The following is a 26,088-nucleotide window of genomic DNA, read 5'->3' as shown; positions in this document are numbered from 1 at the left end:
AGGATAAAGTAGTTTAGTTTTCAAATTTTAGTTTTCCATAATTGTTTTCTACAAATTTTATTTAAGCTTTTAAAAAAATTCCATATTAAGTCCATGATAACTATTAGGCCTACCACTACCGTAAGCACATTTTAGTTTAAAAATTCTACCTTGATCAATAATAAGATTAAATTGTGTGTACAACGCAAGGTGCGAGTTTCAACAAGAAATCCATTCAAAAGTAGTTATTTAAATGTTCTGAAAAACAAAATAGATCTTCAGTATGATTTCCATCCAATACAAACAATCTGCATCACTCAACAGATGTAACAGCGGGCAGGAATATAATCGTGTTTGAGTTGGGATTCGGGCGTTAAATTCCTACATAATGGGCAACAATCCATGAACAAACAAACAGCCACTTGCAGTAAGCTTCAAGGGTTTGCCAAACTTAAGGTTTGAATGTTGGACATAAAATCCAACTTCAATAAGCCGTTAAAAATTCACTGCCAGACAATTTTACAAGTGCCAGATTCTATACTGTGTAGTATGCTTAGATATTATAAAGGTAAATTGCAAATATTTTGGTTTTTGACAAATTGGGAGAATGAATCTTGAAAAGGAAGATTTATGTGGTTCTGGTTCATCATTATAAATTCCCTCTCTTTGCAATCTTGTGCCAATGAGTTCACAATACAACTTCTTTTCTATAATTATGTATATAGGCGAACAAGTTTTGCTATCAATTGGTTTATCATGAATATTTCCATATTATTTTAGAAATTTAGATTTATTTTGTTTGTTTCTGAGGCTCAAAGATGAAAAAGTCCTCAAAGTAAATTATGTATCTACACGTTTTTGAACAAAATTTCTCTATCTATCCATAAAAAAGTTTATTTCTACCTACCAAATGTTGAAATTTCTTTATGCTATGAATAAAATAAATCCATATGCAACAGTAATTTAGTTACACTTTTTCTATGAATATAATCAATTCATTTCCAAAAGTACTTTACCTTCAGTTACATTTTCTCTGTGCTTATATGAAATTAATCTATTTCAAAAAGTACTTTATTTTCAGTTAAATTTTCTCTATGCTTAATATAAGATCAATTCAATTGCAATGGTACATTTTTCTATTCTACTTTGATAAAATGAATGAAATCCATCCATTCCCCAGTGGGTATGTGTTTGATCTTGACAGGTTCTGGTCAACCAATTTAAAGAAGGAAAGAAATAATAAAAAATATGAAAAAACAACAAGTAGGTAAACTAATAACCTATTGCAATATTTGATGATGCCCCATGGGTGAAGAAATGTAACCATTATTAGATATGAATTTAGATATGCAAAAGAATAAATTTAGTATAATGAAAGCAGACGTCGTGTGGGCAGATGTTACTTCTTTTGTATCGGCTACAGCTGTCGTTGACCTACATCTTGCGGAGAAGTCAATTTAAAACCGGTTTAGTCCTCCGCAATATTCATGTCAATCTAAAAGGCGCAATTCAGCTGATCTCTGCATCTTCTCGTAGTATGTATCTCAGCCTGGATAATGTAGCGGGATTCGTTTACATCTTATTCAATGGATCGTTTTTATATCCGCAATGATTCAAAGATGACAGTGTATTTCCTCGTAAACATTAACCTTCATAGTCTTTTACATCAGAATATACATCCAGTTCGTCTAGCGTGAATGATGACAACGATGGTGTTCTTAAGTAGGGCACTATAATCAACAACTTGTCCTCATGATATTTAAACTATTGCTTTAGACTTTAATTACTTTGACATATTCATGAAAATCATTAGTGCTAAATATTTTGCAATTACTACTTGACTCATTGATAACAATCTACGCTACTGAGATTCAAGCAGGGTATAAACTTGTGAACTCAGAAATTATCACCATAAATGAAATATTATAATAATATACTGTATAACGATTGTGACTTCTGACTTCAGTTATGACGCCCATGACATTTGAACTGATTAAATAGATTTCAGTTTTAGAAAAATATTTCCCTCATAAAATCTAAATCCCTGATTACCACACAAAATAGTTTTCAACTTCACTTATTTGTTAATTTATTAAGCACCCTTTGTTTTTGAATATGGATCACTGTTTTACCAGGGTCATAGGTCCACATGAAAATGTATTGCTGCTATAATCTACACAGGAATAGGCAACACCACCACATACCCATTCATATACTCCTGGGTGAAGAGAAGAAATGCAGACAAAATACCTGCTCTTTTCATATCCATAAACTAACAGACAATAAACTTCTAACAAGAATTGTATCAATGCACTATGTCTCGTAGTTTCACCTGTTCACTGTTTTTGTTGCAGTTATTGTTTTTTTTTTTTACGTTATTCATTTCTGACACTTTTCCACAACCTTAGTACCAGCAGTAGTACCAGCAGATGTCTAGAGTATCTTTAGGGCAGAACTACATTTGCTTAGCAACAGACAAAGCATTCTTTAAACTTAGTCAAAAGATCTAGTAGCATTTGTTTTGTTTACTGCAATTGTGATGTTAACAGCAAAGACAAAAACATAATCATCAGGTTGGAGGATTGGGACTGTTTGAGAAATGAGATAAATACACCTAATCATGGGGAAACTTCTTTCTCTATAGCTTAAACTTAAGTCCCTTATTGTAGCAAGTTCTCTTTGTACCTGTAGTAGAAGTCAACAGTGCTATAGTGTAGGTAATTACTAGGATGCATGTTAGGTAGGTAAACCAGTTAAAATTAAACTGATGTAAAATAGAGGGGTAAATAATTAGAAAGTAATTTAAAATCTATTATTAACCAAGTACTTTGTATACCACCAGGGGTGGCATTGATTAAACTATGCCTAGAAAATTTTGATCTGGGTCTAAATCATGCTTTATCTAACCACTTATCAATGAATAGTGCTATAGTATTGTATTTACAATTTTACGTAACTCAATAAAATCAAGTAAAATTCTTAGTGCTGTTTATTTCAGTAAAATAATCACTGCCAAACATGAATGAACATGAATGTCTTAGAAGAAACACATATATAGTTCTGATGTGTCCATATACTATATATAGTCATGATGTGATGTCATCATGACCATATTTAGGCATGCCGTCACATGTTTTTTTGTCCAATAAAATTGATAGTCTGGACAGGGTTTTAGCTACAGGAGTGCATTTGATAGAATGTATTAATGATATTAATAGTATTAATATTATTATTAATGTACCATATCCTTTTTTAAACAATTAAAACCAAATCAAAATTAAAAAACCGATGAATAACATAATCCTTTTTAAGTTTTATACAGACTCAAAGACAATCTCAAGAGAGATATTTTAATTTATTAGTTGTTCTAATCAATTAGTATTAATACAATGCAATTCCTTTTAAGGTTTTTATTTTATTATTTTAAATTTTTAACAAAACTAAATACTTATATCTAGACTGAAAGACTTCAGGAGACAAATTTGTCAGTGACCGAATTACTATTTTAATAGATGCAGATTGTCTCAGTTGACATAAAATTCTTGCAAGGTTAAAAGCTACCTGATTTAAGTTGCCAGACCTGAATGCTAGCTATGCATGCCCAAGAGAGTAACGATTTTAATGTGCTACCGCCAAGCTACAGTTATGCCCTAAACTAGATCGCTACAGATCAACCAGATGGTTTTGAGCTATCACTTTTGTCGTACATATAAACATACAAGCTACACACAGCACAGATAAGGAAGATACTAGCAAGAGCAGCCAGCTCTCCTTTCAGCCAATCAGAACACATCTTGGAACGCATACTATCACACTGCTACGTTCTGCTTGAGTGATTTTCAATTACAAGAAAACCTCCCTACTGTACAATAGGCAGGGTGATACACAAAAGCATTCAGTAAGCCCACACAGGCTAGCATAAAAGCAGTGATCAGCGAAGCTTCAAGTCCACTTTTCTTCTAACTTCCCTAGGATTACCTACACAAGCCTTTGGAGGAAAAAAACAGCTATTCTGAAATTAAGTTGGACAAGATATCAATCATTGCCATTGGACGGTGAACTTAAGCACCAAGCATGGCGATAAATGTACAATTGCTGTTGTTACTTGGTCTCGTTTTTATGTCAACTTTTTGCATTGTGAAGTCATGTACTTGTTTACCAGCCCATCCACAGGATCATTTTTGCAAATCTAATTTTGGTAGGTTTATATGGAACATGACAGCAGTTCAGGGTCTCTTCATGTTGATATAATTATGTCTTCATTCTTCTGCAAGGTATAAGCAGGTATAAGTAAGAATGTAGTAGTGGTGTTGAAATTGTATGCATAGGCCTACTGTATAGTATACTATAGTAGGCCTACCACTGAATATTCTATTTAGTTTGTATATTGTGTTAAATTGTATAGAAAATTATTATTAATTATTATTTCTTAATTTTTTATTAACATTAAATTTATGAATATGAACCTTCTTAATCTTTTTGGTAATATAGAATTTATCCTAGTAGTAGTATCATGCCAACCGTGGGGATAAAACATTGGAAATAAAAAAAGTAATCAAACAAAATTATTATCAAAAAATAACAATAAATATTATTATGAATATTGTAATACTTTATTCATTAATTTTAATTATTATTTATTGTATGGGCCACAGTATATAAAACAGACTGATGTCATAGAGTTAACTGAAACATTTCTTTTGTGATGTTAGATATTAATGTTTGAATTATGGTATACTATTTAAATGTCATGAAATACTTATATTTAAAAGATATTACAGTATATTTATATAACATTAATCATTTCAAATTATGAATCTTCCAGTATTGATGTACATTTATAAATATTCACAATCGCACTGCCTCCATAGGGGGTAGTAGCCTCTAATTACAGCCTGTTATTACAGCAACTATAACACATCATATTTTTTCATGGTCAGGTACCATTAGATACATGAAATGTATGCTGCCTATCGGTGTGTGAATTAATAACTCTAGGGCACCTCTTCCTTCTGTTGACAGATCAGAACTTTAAATGAATCTTATTTTTAGCTAGAAATCCTTACTGACAGGCAAATCATAGTTGAAATACCTTTTTTTTTTTCGGTTTGAGACTATCATAAAGACCAACTATTTATATACTATTATTCAGCTAAGGTAAACACTGTTGTGTGTTATATTTACAGTGTATACACATACACAGTAGGAAAATCTTTGGTAAGGATCTTCGCGTGAGTCTAAACACACGCTTGCACCCTTGTGTAAAAGCGTCTAGAGGATTATAAGCTCTCATAAAAGGAATTGAAATTGCGCTCGCTTATAAAAAACGTGTTTTCAAAAAATTTTATGAAAGAATAGTTTTAAAAACAACTGCTACGTTTTAGTGATAAAGCATAATCAAATCTATATTTAATATATTAATGGGTAATTTTTTTTGGGGTGGGGGGGAACTTTCGATTGGCGCTGAAAATCATTTCCGTCTCTATTATTCCATATTAGCTCTGCATAATCAAAGGTGGACTTCGGTCGTCGACAACACACGCGACCATTGCTGCACTATCTCTCAAATACTTGTTGATGTTTACATAATATACTAGATAAATATCATAGGCCTACTAAATGAGACCAGCAGGTGTTTTTAAATTACACAATGCAATTTCCTGGCTGGTAGGAACACAAGTCTGCTTGAAAGTAAAAATTAGCACACTTACAAAGGCTGAGAAATGATTTTTGATTGGACACTTAACTTATAAAAGCCCTTATAATTTTTCAATTAAGTAAAGAGTCAGAATTTAATAAGGATTTTCTAAAATCCTGAAATTTAATATTCAATACGTCATCATACCGTATGGTATTGTATTTTGCATGGGAAAAAATGGTATCTTTTACATAAATGAATTGTACTACAAACTAATCCATTCGTATTCAATACGATAATACAACTGGTGTTACACTACTAAAAGGGCTCTAGTTTTAATGTCAGCTATAGCATCTGAGACTGAAATACTCATCATTTATATAAATGCACATAATTTGAATGAATTGACTTTTTTCTCAAAGATTTAACTTTGTTGTTTGTCTACAGTTCATGATGATGGCACTTGATACCTGTAGGCAATAAGTGTAAAGAATGGCATAGTACTATTCGTAAGTCAGGGTCATATCAAATTCAAAATGTCTTTATTTAAAATCGTGTACGTATTAATAGTGCTTGACTAAGTTACAAAGACCAGCAGTTGACTCTGTCATTTTAAAAATAGACTTTTTTTTTTTACAAAATAAGGAAACACTTGTACATAGGAACTCATAAAATGGAGTGAATTCAGCCATTTATTTGCTTGGGGATCGCCAGGTGATGTCAAATTCCAACTGATTCTTACAAAATTCTGATCTAATAGTTTACATTACCCTCCAAATTTGCAAGAATAAACATTATGAAAACAATAAAAAAAAATTCCTCTAGCTTACAATGGAATGAATACAATGAATTTAGGAGCCCTAGTCCAAATGACCATAATGTTGAGACAGTAGTAGAAGTCCTTCATCACTCCTGTAACATATTATGTTATTAATATTGATACATTTTTCAATGTCAGTTATTGAATTACGATTGCTCAGTATGTAAAGCTAAGAAAAATGATGATTATTATTTTACACGCTGGATTTTATCCTGTCCAAGGTTGGACACGAATAAATCCATCATCCCTAACATCACTACTTAGAATTTATTGAACATGCTCAGAATTTTATAACCTTAAAAAAATAAATGCTTAATGATAGAATTTGTCAGCAAATACGATACACTCTATATTTAGAAATCCTATTCACATTGATTAAAGAATTTTAAATGTTGCAAGATAGCATCTAAAAAAAATTATTTTCTCCAGACTGCAAGGTAGACATTTAACTGTATAAAATTTGATCATGCACTAATGAGGAAATTTTGTTGAATAATTTTATTATGGTCTGCATTGGAATGCAGATTTCTTCCATTAGCCCCAAAGCAACAATTCTTCTACTGATATTGCAGAAATTTATACCAATATAATGAAACAGAGCAATAAATTTCACAAAGTCCTTGTTGGAGATGATCTCAAAGGAGGTGTTTTAAACAAAAACCATCAATAAATAAACTATCACTGGAATGCCCATTAAATAATAAATGCCTACACATTCTCCACTTAAATAGTGAACTAACTGTCTTGCGGTATTCCGCAGCATGTTTTTTGAACAGTAACAAAGGTTTCCTCTTTGGTAAAGATTTAAAAACAGATAACGCCCTTGTATGAGATATAAAGGTTAAGTTGTCTAAGCACAAAAACGAGGTGATAAACATCAAAAAGTACTTAAAGTTTTAACATATTTGCCGATAAAACAATTATCTCTGTATCTTCGGTTAGATCAAAGTTTTTAAGCATCTCTTTGAAAGTGCATATTTTACCTAATTTTTCATTCAGGTTTTTTTTTCACGAAATGAAACCACGTTAAATAGGCTAAAGTCATGTCATTGACTTGAGCTTGGGAAAAGTTCAATTATACACAGGGAGTCAAATATTTTGTTTTACATATGCATTTTAATTGCCTGCAAGACCTGTTGGGTTGACACATAACTGAAAACAGGACTCAAACTCCAATCAGGTCCTATAGTAAATTTATCAGTATGATGTAAATCATTTTCATGAGTATAAAATAAATTGAATATAAATCTTTGAAATTAACAAATTCTGCAGTACTGATGAAAGATTAAATGTTTTTGTGGTCAAATTTTGAAGAACCTAGAGGACATTCAGTTAAAAATTTCAGTTAAAAGAATCAAATGAGTAGGCCAAGTTATCAAATTACAATTAACTGGGGTAAACCAAGAGTTTTGTGTTTGATTTGTTTATTTAAAACAATCATAAATTATAGGTATAAAATAGACTGTAATAAAATAAGGGACAAAAACCTGCACTCAAGCACTCAATTCGTTTTTGAATTTAAAGTCATTTTGTAGTTGCCAACTTTTTCAGATATTGCTATAAAATGTTTTAAAAATATATTTTTAAAAAAATGAGAAGGCATCAAAAAATGCCTTACAATTATGTAGGCCTACATTTTTACATACAGCCTAATTATAGAAACATAAACATTGGATACTGTCTTCCATTTATAATAATGATGCTAATTAACTAAATCACAGTTGTAGGTTGAAAGGTTTAACAAACACTCAGTATACTGCCAAATATCTTTTGACATAATTATGGTTCCGTGTCCTCCATTCACAAATTAGTATTCCTCATGTAGTCTATTTAACAGGCTACATATTCATTTACTATCATTATGATACACAGAACCGACTTCTTGGGATCCGAGCTTAATTACCGCACTCTCAAATAACCGCAATTGATACAGAAAACAATCACTGGATGATAGTTTTCAATTTTCATTGATTTGGCATTTATAGTTGGAGGTTGTGTTATTGTTCTTCACATTATAATAGACATGTATCGATAACTTCTTTACTATACACTATCGGCCACTTACGTGAATGTTTTTAATTCGCAATGAGATATGATGTATCTTACGTATCCTCCTCTCCAGAGAAAAATAAAATTTTGATACGTTGTACAACTAATTTTTTTGTAAGACACAAAAAGCATATTTGATGAAAAAACTTGGAAACAGTTTATGAGATACAGATTCTTGAAAATTTAAAAACTGGGGGAAAAAGTGAAAAAAGGGGTGGTCACACTGCTATTTCCCCAGTTTTTTTTATACTTAATTATTTAAGAATTTTCTTTACATCACCTCACCTTCTGGTTAGTGGGCCCTCAAATTTCAGATTGTGACCCCATACCTCCAACCTCCTCACTATATAACACTCCTAGACACATCACTAAACCTATGTCTTATATTCAATGTAATTTTCATTCTAAATAATAGAGAAAGTGTTCTCACATTGAATTCATAAGGCAAACTACAGATATTCAAGTATGAGCAAAAGATGAAGATTATCTGAAGTCCTAATCATGCACGATACAAGATTTTTCTACGGGTCAACACATCAAGTACGGAATTAAATACAAGATAGTTTATGCCAATTTCACACCTATTAATGTGATTAATGTTTTTTTACAAGATTTTCTCTGACAGCAATTTATATGGAGATGAAGTATTTAAAGTGTATTTCAGTTTAGAGGATTTAAGTTATAATTTTGAAATTCTATACATAAATTTGCTCTGTACAGATAGAGTAGCTCAGAAAGACATACAAGATAGCAAATAAGAAACATAGAATTAAACTTTGATCCAGACATCCTGCTAAAGTGCTGTTTTTACTGTAAATTAATATTAATACACATGAAGCATTAATTGATACTGACATACTGTGTACAATGTTGGAATCAGACTAGAAACGAGCACTAAGCAATGTAGGTCTTTGAAAAGCGAGGGCATCGAATATTATCTCGCGAGCAAATCATTATAATATGATGAGCCTGATAGTATAGCATTCTAATAAACATCAATTTAGTAATAATTAGACCAGGATTTAAGAATTGATAATCTACCAAATGTGTAGTTTCCAAAGTTCATATAAAAAAGTGTAAACATTTTTAGGAAAAATTAACACTATAGTCATAAATATATGTACCAGTAACAGTTTTTAGGAACAACATTTTAGACCAATACTCTGCCCCTTAGTGAAGATTAATGAAAGTTTCCGCTACAACTCCACCATTTATTGTCACGTTACATATATTATATCTGTATCCAATCAGATTCTATTTTAAATCCCAGTCCAGAATATCACATTTCGACTGAAACTGTGATATGCCTAAATATGGCATGATGACATCACATCATGACCATATATAGGCATATCATGACTATATATGGGCATACAACAGTTTTTTGAGAGAACTTTAGAATGAAGAGCTTGTGAAATATTCTCACGTTAGTCTGGAAATTCACAAACAAAAGTACTGTACCACTTTGCTTTCACAAAATAGGCCTATATTATTTTTTGTAAAAAAAAAAAAAAAAAAAAAAACCACAATTCTTTTAGCTTCAATTTTTATTAAAAGGTTAACAGTTCCTGCACTGTTGGTACTGTTTTTTACAATGACTTTTCGCTTTACTGATTAAAACTTTTTTGTAAAAATGGGTCGGTTTTTAACAATAAAACTTGTGTTCGACAATCCGTGGGAAATTCTATCTGTAACAGATAGTGCAAAAGTATAATCTTTAAATTGATAGTGAATCTAAAAAAGGGAGTTAATGTCATTAGTAGTTAAGATCTTTTCCTTCAAAGTTTAAAAGTTTAACAGAGTTAATCGACCCCGTCAAATATTTCTAAAGTCACTTGTAAGCACCATAGCTAGGGCTGCCATGTTTTTATTCTTTAATTAACAAGTGGTAAAGCTAGTAGCATCAAAAAGTTTTTTGTCTAAATAAACTTCGAAATACGTATCTTTTGCCATCAAGCTCCCCCGGCAGGCACGTGCCTTCTTTTAGGGTTAAGCACAATACATAATCTTGAGTCAAATTCTGATCAAAACAAAATTTCTCGATATAGAACACAGACCAGTTAACAAACACTAAACACTAACAAATCTCTTAGCGAAAGTCAAAATATAAGAATTTAAGAGGATTTCTCTTGCGGAAGAGTATATCTGGAGTAAAAGGATCCAAGCCATTGGGGAATTTGTATTAGAGATTAATAGAAATGTATTTCTTATGAATATCAATTACCTCCTTTGTTTGTCTGAGTCTGAGCTGTCTGGGGCAGGTGGTCAGTTACGTTAAATGTTTTACTTGCTAATTCTGACAAAGAAACGCCATGAAAGACAAAGGCCTAAGAAGTCAATTATTATTTAGTGAAGCTGATGCGAGGAATTCAACAACTACCACTGCAGGATGATGTATGGAACGGTAATGAAGCGGTACAATTCCTGTCTACAATAAAGATTCGTTATGCTTGGGTTATGAAGGTTTTCATTAATAATTCGCAACCGATTGATTCTTTATTCAACAGGAAAGCACTTCAGTCTATTGTTATGTGAATATTTTACATATCACTTCCCTAATAGCTTCAAAATAAGTTATCAATAACAAAAGGATAATGAATTTTTAACTAGAAAATATCAACCTAAAATATTACTTTTCATTTTATTTTCCAGTTATCAGAGCAAGGGTAGTACCAAAGCACTCAACAAAAGTTGGGCATTCAATCTTCACAAAAAGACATAAAAACGATGTTGTGTTGCCAACATTGAGTGGTTTGGACAAGCCCTGTGATGAACCATTTAAACACTGGAAGATCCGCATTAAGAAAGTCTATAAAGGAGAGGAGTTTATTGCCACCGGCGCTGAGGTTAGCATTTACACGTCCATTTTCGACTCCCTCTGCGGTGTTACGACATTAGAAGAAGGCGAGGATTATTTATTTATGGGTAAGTTTAGCATGAAGATTTATGTGCAGTTTTTCAAACCATGACATTTAAATACAACTCACTTTTTTTCAAAACACTAGAGATTTTTGTAGGATTTCTTTTTGAGGTCTTTCAACAACTACATTCCATTTTAAATATATTTTCTTTTTATCAAAAACAATTGCTATGTGTCAAGTGGAAATGTTCCCATCTTATGTTTGAAATATTCCAGTATATACAGTAAAGTATTAGTTTAAAACAGACGTAGTTTCATGAGAAAAATTTGAAACCAAGATGTTTAAACAAAAGCTATATACAGCATATTTCAAGTTGAAACATGAGTTTAGTAAGGTTAAAGTTTAAAGAGATTATCATGCAATTTCAAACCACAGTTGGCTTCTAATTTAAACATAAAAGTTTCCAAAAAAAAAAATTTCAAAACTCAATACCTAAAAAATTCAAAAATGACATGAAAATTAGTAATACGTGCATTCACTCATTCATCTAATCCTTCCATCTATTCCTTTACGTTGTTAAGTTGTTTAGGAAGCAAAATGAAGTGAAACTGCTCTACACAAGTGAATTAAATTCAGATAATCATCAGTTTGCACAAGGCCGCGTGATGTTATCTTTCCAAGTATTTTACTACAACAGAACTACGGAAAAGCCTTAGACCAAAACTTTTTTTTTTAAATCATTCTTTGTTACTTCTTTCCACTGTATAGTAGACTTGTCTTTGTTCCTTAACTACTTTTCTACTCTCAAAGCATAGTTCCCTTACTTCTGTATCAAAAGCTAATGCCCCTCTCATAAATCTACAGCATCATTCTTTTTTTTTTTTATTAAATTCAATATGTTTCAGAAAGTCAAAAGATTTCAACAGAAATTCTTGAACAGAAATGTTTGACTACATCAATAAAACATCACTTGATGACAGCTTTGTCATGCTACGGTACTATGCTACAGTACTATACGTGTTTGTGTTCAGCACGCACTTAAAAAATGAAATACCTATTAATGAGCCCCAGCATGATATCACCAAAAACAAGCGTTAACACTTAAGAAGTAAATCAAAACATTAATGCTGGAAACCCTCACATGCTTGAGTTCATTAGGAACATTGTTCTGTCTTGTTCTAATTACAAGTTAATTGCATTTTTCTTGGGAAAACTACTATGAATAAATTATTTCATGTTTGAATAATGAAATTCAGATATTGATACGAAGAGAGAAATATTAGATTTACATCTCTGGAAATTTTACACCGCCAAATTTAAAATGCTCGTTGAATACATAATAATTTGAATTAATCTTAATGAATCATTATTATTATTGTAATTGTATCCTGGTATTGAATTAACAGGAAGTATACAGTACTGTGAATATTCCTTACATCTATGTTGTGCATTTAATTAAACAGCACATCGAGGCTGCATAAAGTAATGGACAATGCATGTAGGAAAACAACATATAGAATTAATGTGTTTGAATAATGAAATTCAGACATAGATACAAAGAGAAAAATTTTTGATTAGTACTGTATTCTGGAACTCCCAAACAATAGGTTAACACAATTGTCTGCAAGAACGTGTTATGTTATGAATTCAAATTGAACAATGCTTGGAGAGAACCTCTGTAAATAAGTAACTGTTTTTACAGAGTGAATTATCAAGTGCATTTATGAAACTTAAAAATATTAAAATAATAATAATTATAAAAAACATCAATAATACTATATACATATAGGAATTATATAACTTTTCTGCCTATTATTGTAGCAAGAGGCTAAATATTTTTTGATGAAAATTAACAGTACATTGCCTGATGAAGTGTGTTACACATAATATGTTGCAAGTTCTGTGTATCATTGTGATTTTCTTCTCCATTTATTTAAATAGTTAAAACGAAAATTTAGAAATACTGTACTACTAATTTGCAAACCAAATGAAACTATTCCAACATATAAAGGTTAAGCTTTTTTTTTTTGAACCACTGCTACTCAATTTTTAAATCAAAATAGACAGAATTGCTTTATTTTTCATTAAATTTAATTTTATCTCAGCACATAAAACAAACATTACCACACGACCTAAAAAGGAATGACCCTCATTAATATTAATCGACATGCCGAGAGAGACACATCGAGTCCTCTTTCTATAGACAAGTGTCATTTCGTAAATCGTTCACAAATTCCTTATCGTTTGCTTGGTATCACATTAGTCCAGTTTTCTATAGATTGCAATTGCCAAGAGCGTGGATATATTTGAGGAAAAGTCGTAACAGATAATGCAAATGGGCACTTAAAGACTGGGTAATGGCCTGTGCAAAAAGAACATGTATCTAAATAAGGAGATTAGTTTGTCTATGATGTGTAACCTTTGCTGAAAGCACAACACATTCAATGTTTATAATGTTGTAGTAGCGCCTGTGGCTTTCGTATGAGTTATATGTTCATATGTTCTGTTGAAATCAAACCTAGTTTCTCTCCTGATTAATGCTATTAGAGGTACTAGTTAAAATGTTGGTTAATTAATCTTAATAGTCCATAATGACATACAGAATATTGTATAAAACAAAATTTCCATTCTGAATTCAATGCCAAAGGTCATTAACATAATATATATTTAGGTATTACAGTTACCTACAACATACATTTTTCATGTAAATTTTCATGTAACTAAACTAAACTACCTAGGCACTGGCAATCTCTCCAAAAGAATCCCACAAGGGTTTCTGCACACTCCAGTACATTCATTGAACTCGTCCATGCGTGACAAGAGTTTATTTGGGCCACGTGCCTAGTGACAAAAGAGCATTAGGTCTCAATATTTGCCTTAGGAATTTGAATGGGGACAGTTCAGTTGGTGATAAACTTCAGTAAACACTCCTTGGCAAAAGCACGGAAGTAGATGATAGCAACAGAACAAAGAACATATTTGGAAATGGAATCTTTTAAAGTAGGCAAAGTAATGTATCAACCAATAACTTACCACTGCAGCCGCAATGAATTATATTATAGGGGTGGGTTATACAGATCTATACTTAATGTCCCCTTTGTTTTGTCTTTACCAACTTGGTTTTTTTTATACACTGTCAAAATTAGTCATGTTTTTCTTCAGGTACTGCCAAATCAAATTTCTTCTTTTAATAGAATGTTAATCATAGTTTTTAACTTATGATTTTGATTTCTATATCATAATTTACATTTTTTTACATTGTACACTTTCTATGATTTAAATAATGATACTCTAAACTAATTTTATACTATTTGTTATTCATTTTTGTAGGTATGCTTCAGGAAGGTCAACTTCGCTTCACAACTTGTAACTGGCATGCCAAATGGAGCACAATCACAAAGAAAATGCGAAAAGGACTTCGTTATCAGTACAAAAGCAACTGTAATTGCCAGGTAATTGTTTACATTTTCCCCAGTCCACCAAAAAATAAATTATTACAATTTTTTCATGCTCATGTTTCCCATTATTCATGGATTTTAGTTGTTTCCTCTTAAATACAAAATTGGATTAGTAACAAAATATGGATTAAATACTGTCTATTAACATTCGCCAGATGAGAAGGCATATGCACTATAATTCCATCAGGAATTCCATAAAGATTTTGGTAATAGTTTGATTTTTTAAAATGACAGTACAAATCCTAATTTCTGCAGAACAACAAATTATCTGTTCTATTTTTTTATACAACATTGATATTAGCATTATAAATAGATTAACGTATCAACAAAAATAACTTTTATGTGGCTCAAAATATTACAATCCATACAAATGTCTCGCTCCTAAGTTCTGAAATTGTGCAATCCATTAACACCCTATGTTTTGGGAATTAGCAACTTATTTGATTCGGACCTTGTGTTTGCAATGTTAAATGAGCGGTCATTAATACGATTTTATTGAATTTAAAATTAATCAATTTAATTCATTCATTTAAAAATTTTTTGTTTTCCTCTCTTCACAGATTTCAACTTGTGGATTATTTGATAAATGCAGCAAATGTTTACACACAAAAAAAGCCGATGGCGCGTGCGTATGGGATGCGTGGGAAGGCGACTGTGAAAGCAAATACTCAACCTGTATCATTCATGATGACGGAAGATGCGCATGGCACCGATCACCAGAACTCAGTAGGTGTCGGAAGAGCATTGAGAAGAAGGCTAAATAGCAGCATTGCAGGGCTTAATGTGTCAACCTTTATTTTACAATCCCTAACTTATTTAGCAAGCGTTCATTTTGCAAAATGTTTTTAAGACCCAGAATGCATTTAATACCAACAAGGAACACCAGTATTTTTAATAGTGTTGCATTATGTGTTGTTTTATATTCAATCACTGCTGTGAATTGTTTTCTAAAAGAAACCAATACCAACTAATTGGTTATAACATTAAAATGTTGACCATATCATAGTAACAACTGAGAATTCTAAAAGAAAAAATCACTTTGTGTATTATCTATAAGCAATGCCAGTTTATACAGAATGGTAATTTACAATAATTTCTATTTGTAAACATGTAAACAACAACAAATTGTAAACAAGTAAACAACAAATTTTAAGCATGTAAACAAATTATAGACATGTTAAAATATTATATAAACAACACATTTTCAACATGTAAACAACATATTGTAAACATGTAAACACATAGCAAACATGTGAACAATAAATTCTGTACAAAATACCAGATATTTAGGAGTTGATTTACAGATACAGTATTTTATTAGAAATTGTTTAGCAGAAGAATTTGTTATTTTGAGTTTGGTAAAATGTGTGCTATCTATCTACAATATATAAATATATAAATATAAATATATAAAAATTTATTACGATTATTCAAGAAATGTATAAAGAGACTGTTATGTGCAACAATGGGGTATTGGTAATTAAATATATGTTTGGGATTTATTTGGATCAATGACAAGAATTTTGTACTTTTGGTGACAAATTTGTGAACATTTACCGGACAAATTGCAGTTACTCTATAACAGGGTAGGTTTAAAAATATTGGAACAACATTTGATATGTTGGTAAATTTATTCACAAATGACTAGATTTCTTTGTTATACTGTTTCCATCTTGTATAAAATTAATGTATATAAGTGAAGTGTCAATCATTAAATCATCTTTTACATGCACAATGTTTGTCTTTCAGTTGTAACAATCATCAGCAAGTAACATAGGATGATATAGGAGTGAAATTCAAAAATATTTCAACTCAAATATAAAATATAAATTATGTAGCTAAGCACATATTTGTTGATTTGATGCTGCTACAATATGGTTTAATATTGTCTTGTGGGAGCGTAGTGGGGGGGGGGGGTGAAAGGTGGAGTGATTTTCCCCATATAAGATAATTGTAGGCTTTGAGGTATTTTCTAGATGTAATAACATAAATGTACTATTTCTCTTATACTTCTTGTTATAATTTATGTTTTTAAGTGTAAATAAATGCAACTGTACATACGAAAAATGTCTTTTCTTTTCTGATCTCATTTTTAAAGGTTTATAAATACAATATCTTATTCTATATTAGATCATGCTAATAATATAATAACAATAATATGTTAAACCTATATAGCACATCATGCCAACAAAGTCTCTAAGCACTTCACAATAATACCCCAGTCATTGGATCAAGCACATTCTCAGCACCCTGGGAGAGAATTTCATAATGTTGCAGTAATCATCGTTTGACCAACCAGGTACCCAGTTATACTTCTGGGTGGAAAGAGACAATCATAGATAAAGTGCTTGCCCAATGACACAAGCAAAATGCATATACTGTATTAATCAATAGGAGCAAAGCATATACTGCTGCAAGAATCAAACTAGTAATATTCGGTGTTCCAATGATCTGACAAATAAGCTAAACCGCCCTCGTTGGCAATGGTTTTCTATTCAGGAGAACTGCATGGGAATTAAAAAGAAAAATATTAATATTACTTATACCATCAAATAAGAGTGTCCTAGAAACACATTAATAAATTTTATATCATTTAGGAATTATCCTATGCATTATGTCATGCTAATGATTTGGTTTAAAAGTATAGGCCAAAGCAAATTTGATGGGAATAAAGCTAAGATACAATGAATAACCCCTGTTGCCATGGAGATTAAACAACAATAAATATGAAAAAAAAATTGGCATTAATTAAGATTGATCTTATGTACATGACACATATCCCGGAGATAACTCCAATATCCTTGATAAATACGCTATTGGCACTTGAACATAGTTTATTCTAAATGTCATCAGCATTCGTAGGCCTATTGTACTACATCACTAGCAGCATCTACACTGCAACAACTAGGGCTGTTTGAATGCTCTGTTTCCATTTTCTTTCAATTCAATTCAGATTTAGCACTTGCTTACTTCCGCTACTCAAAAGAGCTTTGTCTTTTTTCTTAAGGCTTTCTTTGAACTTCAGCATTTAAATCCATTTTGCCTCTGTCTATCAAAGCCATTTTGATGTTGTTTTCATAATGCTAAATTGGGATTGTAATTTTTTTTTCTAAATGTTTCTCCATTTAATACAGAGAGCAGTTCCCTGTATATTCTGCCGTTGGTTGTATTACATATAGGCGAAGGGCAATTTAGTTTGACCGAGATACCATGCAAAGCAGATGTGTTCCGAGACTCATAATTAATGGATCCGTAATATACACTAACAGCAATCATCCCCAACGTTATGGTATCTTTAATTCATACGCTCAGAAGAAACAGTGTAAAGAGAATTTAATGAAAAAAAAACCCCCAAAAAATGCAGCTGTCGTCTTTTTTTTAAATCTAACAATCAGATTATGAACCGCTTACTTGAAGTATCATTAATCAATATTTTAAAAAATCTAATGAGACTGAAAATTAATAGCCTTTATCAAAAGTTGAAACATCCAGATAATTACTAAGTCAAGTCAATTTCATAATCAATAATTTCACACTCAAATTTCAAAGATTTATGTGTTGAAAGGTTCAAAAGGTAGGATATACGTGAACAGGTAACAATTGTTAAAGAATTTTTTAGCCCCTTTAAATGTGACGACTAATATGAGTTACGAATGACTAATACGAAAATACAAGAGCCTTTAGGAAATTGAAAATTTGTTCTTATTATGGTGACATCATGGTCATTTACATACAATGAGGAATAATCTCAAGTTTAGTTGGCGAACTATTTCTCAAGACAATCATAGGTACCAAAAATTAAGCACATGTCTCCAAAGGGAGATTACACAACTAAGATACCGATGAATGAATGATTCGCGCTTAGTATAAGCGACAGTAACTACCGCAGCCCTTTAGAGTTCGGGGAATAAAATGATAGCAAGTGGGTGGTGGATCTTCTGACTATAATACCTTGTCTATGGACGTAAGTCTCAAATGTAATAACACCGCAAATTAGCCATCTATTGTGATGTCCATTTCCTCTAAACTGATTCCTTACATGTACAACAGCAACATACTATATCCCTTAGGACTTCAGATTTATTTAAAACTTGGTATTATTATATTTTCAAACTGGGTACTCTAATGCTTTATTTAGAAATAATATTTATGTAATAGAAACCAATATGTTTATATAAATTTCTATGGGGTTTTTTTAGTTTATTTTAAACACTAATAAAAAACAGTCAAAGAAACAATTTTTTAAATGTATATCTTCTCATTTCAGAAAGAAAGAATTATTTAAATGTATATCTTCTCATTTTTAGAATGGTTAACACCTTATTATTCCGTCAAGTGACTCGATTAAAAAAACATTGCAAGGATTATTTTCAATAATGATGATGGGTTCATTGCATAGATTTCATAGAAACTTCAAATATATTCACCTACAAAATGGCAGCCCAAAATGTAAGACTGTAATTCCAACAATTGGTATGACAAGACACCATCATGCCTATATATGGCAGCAAATCACACAAAGCTTAGTATTGTAGACAATGCTCTAATATGGAGCTTTTCAGATGGTCAACAAATGACCAATCAAAAGCGGGCCAGGAATATGCCCTTGTACACAAAACATCACTAATTTTCATGATAATAAGAACAATTAAATATCCAATATAAACCAAAAATAGCCAAGACAATTATCCTTTTCATTGAAGTATATTCATACACTTAATCAGTATTGAAGGATAGCATGATAAAAGATGGTTTTAATCGATATTTCTGTTCATATTTGTGTTCGATTTGCTGATGCATCAGAGTTGGTTAATCACATCCTGGATTAAAGAAGTCACAGGCATATATGCTCCCAGCTGGATTGTTTGTCTTAAGTGATTTTTGGTGAGGGGTAGTAAGCATAAAACGAAAAAATATATCTTTTGAAATTGGTGATGGTAAATGGAAAATCTAGATCTAAAAGTCCTAGAGACTACTTAAGTAAAAGGGCTTCGGGGCTACTAGCTGGGAAGTGATTGTATTACGAACTGCATCAGGTTTTTTCAAAAATTATGAGAGTAGAACATTAGATCTAGAAATTTTAGTAATATTAGAGGTATTAATGCTTTTGCTGACCTGATTTTATGCAAATTTATATAAATTAGTCTATATTATTTCATATATTTTTTTTTTAAACAAAATCAGGTACTATATACAAACTGAGGATATCCATACAATATTACAGTTTAAAATATTGGAATTAGAATTGTAATGAATTATGCCTCAGAGGAAAAATTTAAATAATAATAATTAAAATTCATTCACTAAGTTGTGTTGAAAATATGGAAGACTAGAAAAATCTGGGATTTTACGAGTCCTGGGATTAGCACACTAAGCTAATAACTGTTACATGCAATAAAAGAAAGAGAAATTAATTACTTTGGGCACATAATAAGAAACAGATTTCAAAGAGGGAAAATTAGATGGAAAAACAGGGAGAAGGCGGCCAAGGACAGGCAGGATGAGTAACATCAAAGATTGGCCAAAGTTGTAGTACGGGAAATGTACGGCAAAGGCAAGAGACAGAGGCGGATGGAAATCCATGGTCATCGAACCGCTGAGAGAAGATGCCTATGCAAGTGACAAGTAATAACAACATAAACAATGCTTAATTAGATTACAAAAATAGATAATCAAATTATCTAAAGGATAAACATTATAAAGATACTGATCAATTGAAACAAATTGTAGCTCATAAACTGATACGAATACGATAATAGCATTTTAGTAAAAAGGGGTGAAGTATAGGCAAATCAAGGAGGTATAAAGATTTCTTTATACATCATCCTTGAGTAGATGAGTTAGCCAATCTAATACCCAATTCAAACAAAAAAAATATGTTACATGGGATGTGTGCTAATTTTACATGTACTTCCCGAGATATTCCTTCTGATATAGCAGTTATCTTCACACAACTGAATTCAAAGCCTGCTAAAAGTCGGTGTAATTGATGAGCAGACAGGGAAGATACGTGCGACGCCACAGTGCATGATAATATCTCAAAATTTTTGATTATACACCTGGGAATATTTTTGTTGTTTTCCCTTTTACACTAATAAATTATTATGAGTATAATTTTTTCTTGAAATTATTTCGAACTACACAATAATATTTTAGATAATTGAGGCTTGCCATCCCAAAAACCAGCACACTGTTGCAGATTATTAATTAGCATAACAATTAGCATAATGATAATAATTAGCATAATAATGTAGCAGTATTGTACACTTTAGTACAGAGAATAAATACTCATAACTTCAGCAACTAAAAGTTGATTCTAGTAAATGACTCATCATTTTAAAGCTTATAATGTAAGAATAAGTAAATTTTCATTTTTTTTGTCAAGGATGCTGGTTTTAGGATGGCAAACCTCAATTATTATATTAAATTAAAATTGTTAATTTACACTTTAAAACACACCTCTGCATACCATACTTACACACATATTCCCACTGTTATTGAACTAGAAAGCTGTTTAGCATGAAGAAATCAATTCAAAAAGGCAATTAATTCTGTTTTCGTTCAAGCTGCTATTTATAAGAAACTTAATCTAAATATATTATGCAACATGCATGTCGAACGTGTGAAAATTCAATAATATATCTTGAAAATGTAAAAATATATTTCAATGTTTTAAGTAACAGAATATTCAGTCCATAAACTTGCTTATGAATCTATTTCATTTACATATTTTGGTGAATCAAGCCAAGACTGAAAGTAGACCATGTTGGTATCCAAAGCGAAAATTCATTTATCAGACACTGACGTACGTGAAGCTACACTTTTACTAAAGCTGATACTATGGTGACGATGGACTTTGGGAATGATACAGACATTTGTGCTTGCAGGAATCAAGAGTTTTAAAGAAGATCCGCATAGCAACCTTCAAATATATTTTTAATTCATTCCAATCCAACAGCAATCATAAATCACTTGTTAGATCGGATATACACTTTTCATCTATGATGACTTGTTTCTCTCTAACCAATGATATCACTTTGCAATGAATGACATCTGTTCAAATAACTTTGAAAAACAGGAAGCCCTAACTAATAATTTTGTCAAAAAAATGGATATATATTCTTATTTCAGGACCCTCAATTATTGTGCACAGATCAAGCTATCCACTTTGTATTCATTTAGTCAAACTAATCAAACTATTACCATGGAGGTATAAAAGTAATAATTTTAATCTCAAAATGAGGTGTGCGCATTTTCCTACCCTTTGTGTTCGAAATTTGTTTAATGCCATTTTTTGCTGCTGTGTCACTTACTTGAATGGCTTGTTTATTCTATTTTAATTTCTTAATTTTTTTTTTCTTTTTTTTAAAAATATGATTAGTGGTCTGACACTGTCAGTGCCTTAAGATGATTTTTATTGTGGAAGGCGCTCTACAAATATTCTACCATTACCATTACCATCAATAGGCCTAATATTATCAAAATTATATTTATATTCAATGTTGTCTTCTTTTATTATTTCCAAAAATATTGGTAAAATGTATTTATATTAAATAATTCTGTAATACAACTGCTGGCAGTGTATAATATTGTTTTTGAATATTTTTTTTATTTGACTTTTTGTCAAGTTTGTACTGTCAATTTTTTTCAATTACCTTGCAAGTGTCCCTTACTAAGTCCTTGACCTAGTGGTTTCTATGTTTTAATATTTTAATAAAGTGATTTTATACAGCTGGTGACCCATTCAGCACCACTGGCAATTGATGGACAGCTCAGGAAAGATCTATAACAATCTCATTATTTTTATTATACCCCTTCACATAAAGTCTTTCTGCACAAAAATGTCCAAAGTTACCCCTGATTAAGTTAATGGGGACAACATAAGATGTAGAATCTTATGCACAAAAAATATTAACCAATATTTGTAAAATACTATAGAATCCCTATTGAGAAGACTCCTTCAAGACTAATCACTTTTAGGGGTGTCTTAAATAGGGGGGGGCCCCTTAAATCCACCTATAAGTTGGCCCAAGTATATTTTTCATGAATTTATATTACATCACTTAAATAGTGCTATTTCATAAGGATCAGGAGGCCCAAAGCATGGACTAGCTGATACAGTAACGTCCTTCTCCCCTAAGGGTCCCTTCGTGTCTGATTAGAAAGCATTCCCTTTTGTCTCCCAAAGAAGAGCTACTTTATGATATACAATTATCCTATAACTGGAATGGTTTTGGTTTGATTGACTACATCTCAAAAGTATACAAAAACAACACAAAATGTACAAAAGATGCATAAAATACAACCCTCCCATAGACAAGCTAAAAAAGCCAGGAAATATTATTCCAGCTTTTGGATCCTTAACAAGAATCTTTCTTTTTCCCACTATACAAAAGCAATAAAGATAAGATAGTAAATTGTTATTATACAGTTTCACTTACCTGAAATTAAATATGATTACAGCTACCTGCATTCTTATAAATTATTCATAAGCTATCATAAAATATTAATTACTTATTTATTAATAAAGAAATTACTTTCTATGATAATGATCTATCTGCTTCGGTGGTAATTCTAAAATTCCAATCAAACAATACTAGGAGTTCAAGCACTTTGAATGATGTGTTTCTATTGAGGTTAAGTAAAACATGGGCTTGGACTTCTCTGATTAAATTGCAATAGGTGGATATATTCAAATAAATAGGTTCTAAATATAGGTCTTTCTGAAATTGTTTCCCTACTGCTTTAAATAACCAATCAGCAACACACAAATATTATTCAAATAACATAAAATAAACCTTTAAATATACATATTTACATTATTTTCCTCTGAAAAGATTATTATTATAATTACTTTTACAGTAGAACCCCTATTAAGGACAAACTTTTGGGACCCAAAAAATGTCCCTTTAATATTTGTCCCCTGAATATGTGTTGGCCATAGTTTTAAGATATATTTTCCTTTATTATGTAGTAATAGGGATGTTTCCCATAATAGGGATGTCCCAAAGGAGGGGTTATACTGTAGAAAACATTTGTTTGATGTTTTACAAAGTATATAGCAACTACATAATATGAAAATAATGGATAACTAAACATACATCGTTCAAACCAACAAACCTTGGGCACATTTTTAATTTATATGGTAGAAATATGCCTTTAGGAGATGCACCGACTCCGCCCCTCTCAGAGCAACAGGAAGCGCATTCCAAATGCGCGGCACTATTGATAATATTTATTCTTTACTTATCATTCTTATAAAGTGTATTTAGAGATCAAAAATCTTGAAAAGAAGGAAGTTTGAGCCTTAGGGCTTGTGTTGTTGCAGAGGTAAAGCACCTAAAAAGTGTGTCGGGTTGGCCAGTTTCACAGCTTCTATTGTTGTACATAATCTTGTTTTTCAGTGGTGATAGTTTCACCTCTACTTTAGTTTGAGGTAGTTCCTTGGTAGAAAGCAAATATGACTGACAACACTACTTGGTGATCTGACTGCCAGTGGTGGTAGGGTGGATGACACCCAGTAGCAACATAAATAATAGCTGAACAAAGGGAAGATGAGCTCAATCACAGGATCAATGGTCAACAATGCTCAGTCTACAGCGTAGCGTTAATTTTCAAGACTAGATTAAGAATTCTTATTATACTTTTTTTATTTCTTTATTACAATTGTTATATTGGTTGTACAATACTCAATCATATAGAGGTAGTTGTACTATACACACTATAGAAATATAAATTAGAAAGATAATTAGAAATAGATATTAAAGCGAATAATTCAACCAGTTGTCATACATACGTGAAAAACCTGCTTTAAACAAGGCCCTGCGAAATATTTATAATTAGTCTTACCTAATATTTTCTTTATAGTGTGCCCATTATGTATATTTTTTATACAATTTAAACATTTTTACCATCTATAATAATTATTTAATACTTCATCTATATATAACCTCAATTTGAGTTTCATGATGAAGATTGTAATTGATTCAAACTGCTACACAATAATGGAAGAATAATGAATAATTGTTTGTAGAACCAGCAAAATCTTCTGAAGGTTACGCACCAGTAAACTTTAAGAAAAAGTGAAATATTATATGTATTCAGTTTGTTCGTGACCTAGCTTGTATGGAGAAACGGTATCATAACTCAATTATGGAGCATAATTATAATAAAGCACTATTAAAACCAATATAAAATTCTTTAGAAAATAATTCAAGTTGAAATATATATCAGAGGTATAAAACCAAAATGCAAACATCATTATCGCAAGGACGCTAACTAGGACATTTGTTATACAGATGAAATATTTATAAAGCATTTAATAGTTATAAAGTGTATGAGAGCCATGGTTTCCTAGCAACAAGTAATACCAACTTTATGAAAAAATAATTATATTAAGATAGAATATGAATCGATTTGTCCAAGCGCAGTTAGATCTTGTTAATTCTATATATAGATCCATCTGAAGAATATTTGGACACTAAAATGCAATCCTGGTATGTTCGCATCTCAGGGAATTATATTTACGCCTGTCAATGGCACTTGTTGGAGAATGTGTGACTAATGTGTTGCTATCAACTCTAGTGACCAGGATGCAAATATCACCTAAAAAATAAAAAAATGTAAAAACGACAGACAGAGAAGATGATATACACATCCCCACAAGCATTGTCTCACCTCCCCCCACCCCCACCAAAGAAAGAGAGTGGGATATTACAGTGTCTAATAAACAATAAATTGCTCATCTAATTGCATCAAATACATTATCAACTTCCAAAGATATTCAGAAAAAAAAAAAGATTTTACTGATGTATGTGAAATTGGTGGTTAATATGGAAAACTGTAATGATTTCCTGTTAATTTAAAGGTCTCTGGAAACAAGTATAGAAATGATACTATTTATGCATCTTATAATTTTTTGTGAGTAAAATCAGTTTCAATGAAAGCTTATAACTTAAAATATATGTACGACGCTTTGATGTTTTGGAAAGGTGCCTCATGTATGCCATTATTAATCAAGTAATTAAAATATTGAAACTAATTTTTCAAGTCTTTTGAATTCAACATAGAAATTATATTTTTATTTTTTAAAATTGACTTAATATGGCACTTTATCATTCTTATTTTTGTGACCAACCAATATTGCTACCAACATATCAACGATTTAAGATATGGAATATAATCAACAAATATACAATGGTATTGTTATAAACAATATGTAAAAATACAAACACAAAAATTGTACATTAATGAATAGAATCCACATGTTATTAAAAATGATTG

The 26,088-nt window shown here is 31.2% G+C and overlaps 1 protein-coding gene across 1 annotated transcript; it reads left to right on the top strand.

The window, feature by feature from the left end:
- Nucleotides 1-3,845: 3,845 nt before the first annotated feature.
- Nucleotides 3,846-16,872, top strand: LOC117108586 (metalloproteinase inhibitor 3-like). Its single transcript, XM_033250661.1, has 4 exons — nt 3,846-4,177; nt 11,139-11,411; nt 14,678-14,799; nt 15,366-16,872. The coding sequence occupies exons 1-4, from the start codon at nt 4,054-4,056 to the stop codon at nt 15,567-15,569; spliced, it is 723 nt and encodes a 240-aa protein (XP_033106552.1). The 5' UTR covers nt 3,846-4,053; the 3' UTR covers nt 15,570-16,872.
- The last annotated feature ends 9,216 nt before the right edge of the window (nt 16,873-26,088 follow it).

The sequence above is a fragment of the Anneissia japonica genome, unplaced genomic scaffold (genome assembly GCF_011630105.1).
Source record: "Anneissia japonica isolate Jap-2015-1 unplaced genomic scaffold, ASM1163010v1 scaffold287727_len1644234_cov201, whole genome shotgun sequence".
Taxonomy (NCBI): domain Eukaryota; kingdom Metazoa; phylum Echinodermata; class Crinoidea; order Comatulida; family Comatulidae; genus Anneissia; species Anneissia japonica.
Note: the sequence above shows the minus strand (reverse complement) of the source record. Positions and strands in the feature narration are given on the sequence as shown.

What these genes read in the sequence shown, in the direction of transcription:
- LOC117108586 (XM_033250661.1), top strand. Translation starts at nt 4,054, where the DNA reads ATGGCGATAAATGTACAATTGCTGTTGTTACTTGGTCTCGTTTTTATG. An exon ending in TTTTTGCAAATCTAATTTTG is followed by an intron (nt 4,178 to 11,138) that starts GTAGGTTTATAT and finishes TTTATTTTCCAG; the next exon opens with TTATCAGAGCAAGGGTAGTA. An exon ending in CGAGGATTATTTATTTATGG is followed by an intron (nt 11,412 to 14,677) that starts GTAAGTTTAGCA and finishes TCATTTTTGTAG; the next exon opens with GTATGCTTCAGGAAGGTCAA.